This window comes from Seriola lalandi, unplaced genomic scaffold (assembly GCF_002814215.2).
Source record: "Seriola lalandi dorsalis isolate HSWRI2012SDOR001 ecotype SW California unplaced genomic scaffold, Sedor1 jcf7180002011240, whole genome shotgun sequence".
NCBI classification, from domain to species: domain Eukaryota; kingdom Metazoa; phylum Chordata; class Actinopteri; order Carangiformes; family Carangidae; genus Seriola; species Seriola lalandi.
Window position 1 is genome coordinate 963 of NW_019481893.1, and position 3,498 is coordinate 4,460.

The 3,498-nt window shown below is 50.0% G+C and overlaps 1 protein-coding gene across 1 annotated transcript; it reads right to left on the bottom strand.

Annotated features, from left to right (window-relative positions):
- Positions 1 to 316: 316 nt before the first annotated feature.
- Positions 317 to 2,071, bottom strand: LOC147819948 (uncharacterized; the record flags this gene model as incomplete). Its single annotated transcript, XM_087179664.1, has 1 exon — positions 317 to 2,071. A coding segment is annotated over exon 1 (1,062 nt), but the record flags the coding sequence as incomplete, so codon positions are not given.
- Positions 2,072 to 3,498: the final 1,427 nt, after the last annotated feature.

The window sequence follows — 3,498 nt, forward strand, 5'->3', positions numbered from 1 at the left end:
CCTATAGCGGTGCCTGTGTGCTTTCAGGCCTGTCGGGGCATTGGGACTGACACCCAACTCTTTAAGTCCATTTACACAAGCAACAGGAGTGTGAAACCTCATTTTCATAGCCTCAAGTCCAACAGATGATGTCTGCTGTCACTATAGAAGCTTGATCACATTCAGACAGGGGTGGGTGATATGTTAATGAGCCCATTTACCATCTGACATCTCTGCAGAAGGCATTGCTTCAAAGCATAATTTAAACATCCCCAGGACAATATGAAATAACCATGCATGAAACAAAGTCAGAGCAGAATAAAAACGCAAAATTTACCTCCACATAGGGAACCACTTTGCAGGTGAACTCCCCCAGCAGCCAGGACTTGGTCAGTTCGTGGAACACCACCATGGGCAGGCAGAAGAAGATGAGCACAAAATCCCAGACAGCCAGATTAGCCAGCAGGGAGTTGGAGATGCTCTTCATGTAGTAGTTCTGGCACACGATGCACAGGATAGCGATGTTGCCCGCTATCCCCACGAGGAAAATGACCCCGGACACGCATGTGATCGCGTACGCGCCGTAAGTCTCACTCGTCACCGGGTAAAAGGGGTTCTTGATCTCGTCTCCGAAATCCTGCGAGCTGGGAGGGGTGATCGGCGTGGCGTCCCAGGGGTTCTCCTCTCTGAAAGTGAAGAACTCGGGCCTCCTGGTGAAAAGGTCAAAGGGCAGGTCGGTGGAGGTGAGGGCCAGAGGCTTGGGGATGGGTTCCCAAGGCGACGCGTGAGGTTGAGCCAAGAGCACTGCGCCTTTGTTCAGCCGGTTTCTCCCCCTCTTCCAGGCTTTCTTCTGCTCGTCTTTTGTGCCTCTCTTGTGCCTGTCTCCCTCCTCGGGTCCCCCTCCTCCGTCTCCCCGGCCCATTGAGGAGGGCTTAGCCGCATTGTAGTGTCCACCTGCTGGCGTCCTCGTACTACTCAGACCGCCATTCAACTTTATCCTCTTATTATGGTGGCGCGTCGGGTCCCAATGTGAGACGGCGTTGGGATCCTCCATGGGTGTCACGGTCCTATTGAAGTCACGTTTGTTGTGTCCAAATCGCCTCGTTTCTCCTGCAATTACCCTCTTCCAGGGGTGAGTGGAGTTAAGGGTCCCTCTGGTAATTGCCCGCTGCGCCTGCAGCTCCGCCGAGGATGCACCTGTGGCATATCCCGCCGAGAGCGCACGGTCCCTGGCTTTGTTTTGATGACTCTCCCGCATTGACCCATGGAAAGTCCTGGCAGCGTACGCGCTGGTGTTGCTGTCCTCTTTACTCCGCACTTCTCCATTATGTCTCAGAGATAAGAACACATGTGCATGGGCCAGTAACACGAATAACGTCCTAGGCTGCAGAATCTGCATGGTCCAGGAATTAGTGAGCGCAGTTTTAATCCTCACAAGTGCATCCTCATACCTCTGTGACAGCGCGGGGATACTCTTCCATTCAGTCAACACCCATGTTGGAGACAGAGCACAGAGGGGAGCTCACGGTTTCAAGTACATGGCTACATTCGTGGCGTGAGCTCTGCAGACTTGTAAGTTATATCCCAAATTCGTGTGGTGCACTATATGTGCTGCAGCTGCAATAATCTCCGAGCCTCCTCCCCGAGTCACTCCCGCGTCCAGAGTCTTGACATTACCGAGCAGGACAGCGAATCAGAGTCCGGATCCAGAGAAGGAGCAGCAAAGATAGGTATAGAGGGAATTGTTGCATATCCACACACACAAACACACACACTCACAATCCGCACAGCATCCAGTTTCCAGCTGTGGGTAGTAGCATCTAAAAAGAGTGTGTATGTTGGCGCGTTAGTTCAGTGGGCTGGGTCGGCTGGCAGCAGCAGCGTCAATGCGGTGCAGTCCGGGTAAAGCCCACTATGTTGCGATGCACTGGAGTAGAGAGGAGAGAGAGAGTGTGACAGAGAGGGAAAGAGGAGGGGTGGAAATCGGTCGCTCCTCTCTCTGTTTCTCGTCCATTCCTCCTCATGCTTTTCTCCTCGAGGAGGACCGTGCGCTGAAAGAAAATGGACTCCCCTGGCGGCTAACCCCGATCTGTCACTCTTCATCCATCATGGAGCATCCAGCAGCCCCGGAGCACACCACGGCTGCAGCCCCCACGGCAGACAAGCCAGCCACGCCCGACAAGACGCGCTAATAAATACATTACCCAGTTTTTAATTTATACGCACAGGCGGCGCTGTGATATCGACGCAGTTGGGCAACAACTAAAGCCGTTTATAACACTTACATTTATCTAATATGAAAAGAAAACTCTTTCATTTAAGGCCAGACATATTTTTATTTGCTTAAAAAAAAACTTATATTTTCAGACCAAGCATTAGACCCAAGCCTAGACTCGTTGTCCCTCTCCAGCCGTGGGCCCCCTGAATCATTCACATTCACCCCTCACATCCTCAGCGCGCTGCCTGCAGTCACCATCGTTTCTTAAAGTGATTTTCATCTGGTTTTCTGGATTGATTTCACCTAACTGCAGACCTACGGGATATGGACATTGATTGCGGTTTATTCTATAGCTGCATGCATCAATAACTCAACCATGTCTCCATAAAAACTTGTTCTTCCATAAAGAGGGTGCTTGAAGTCACTGAAGAGGCCTGTTAAACTAATATCTGATCACATGTTGGAAGAAGTACAAACGCGGACTTTGTCAGTTGGTGTTGAAGTATCTAGTGTTAGTTATTGCAAACAGCATTGAGACCCCTTTCTGTGATAATGTACTTTTTTACAGTATATCGTGCATAATGTACTTTCACTATATGTCTCTGTCAGTAATTTACTGTAATTTCTCCAGTGTGAGATAATGGCATGTTCTCAAAGCAATATATAGCTACTTAATGTACAGTGATTTCCAAGCAGGTACATGTACCCAGTGGGGATGATATTATGCTGCAGCTCAACTAATGACACACAGAATTAGGGGATACAGGGATACAGACAGGTGCAAATCAAAGTAGAAACCTGAATAAATGAGTGGAGAAACACGATGATTGCAGATGCTTCTGCTCAGGTGCTCTGCGTGGTACAATTAAGCAGTTAACATCCCATCATGCTCTGTGGCATCATGGATAAAATTACTGAGCAGGCCCAGTTGCCTCTGATTTTGTGTCACGATGGCAGGAGGAAAAGAAAGTGACTTTGGGCGCAGGTGGCAGCAGCTTCAGTCTCAAGCCAGCGTTTCAGTAGGAACAGTGACTAAAGGGACATCCGCATTTAGGTCTATGGGAGAGACGTCAGTAAATGGGTCATTGTGGTCGACAGCGCGCATTTGATGACCGTGACGCTCACCGGATTCTCCACAAGTTAGGTGAACGCATGTGAGGCGTACGCCCAGAGAACAGCTCAGACCTGAATGGATCCTTACAGTGAGGGAATGTTGTGGCTCTGTTGTCCTGTAGGAGGGAAGGGGGGGGGGGCATTTTGCTAGCTTGGTTCGGGCCCTCTTGAGGGGTCACTGTAAATCA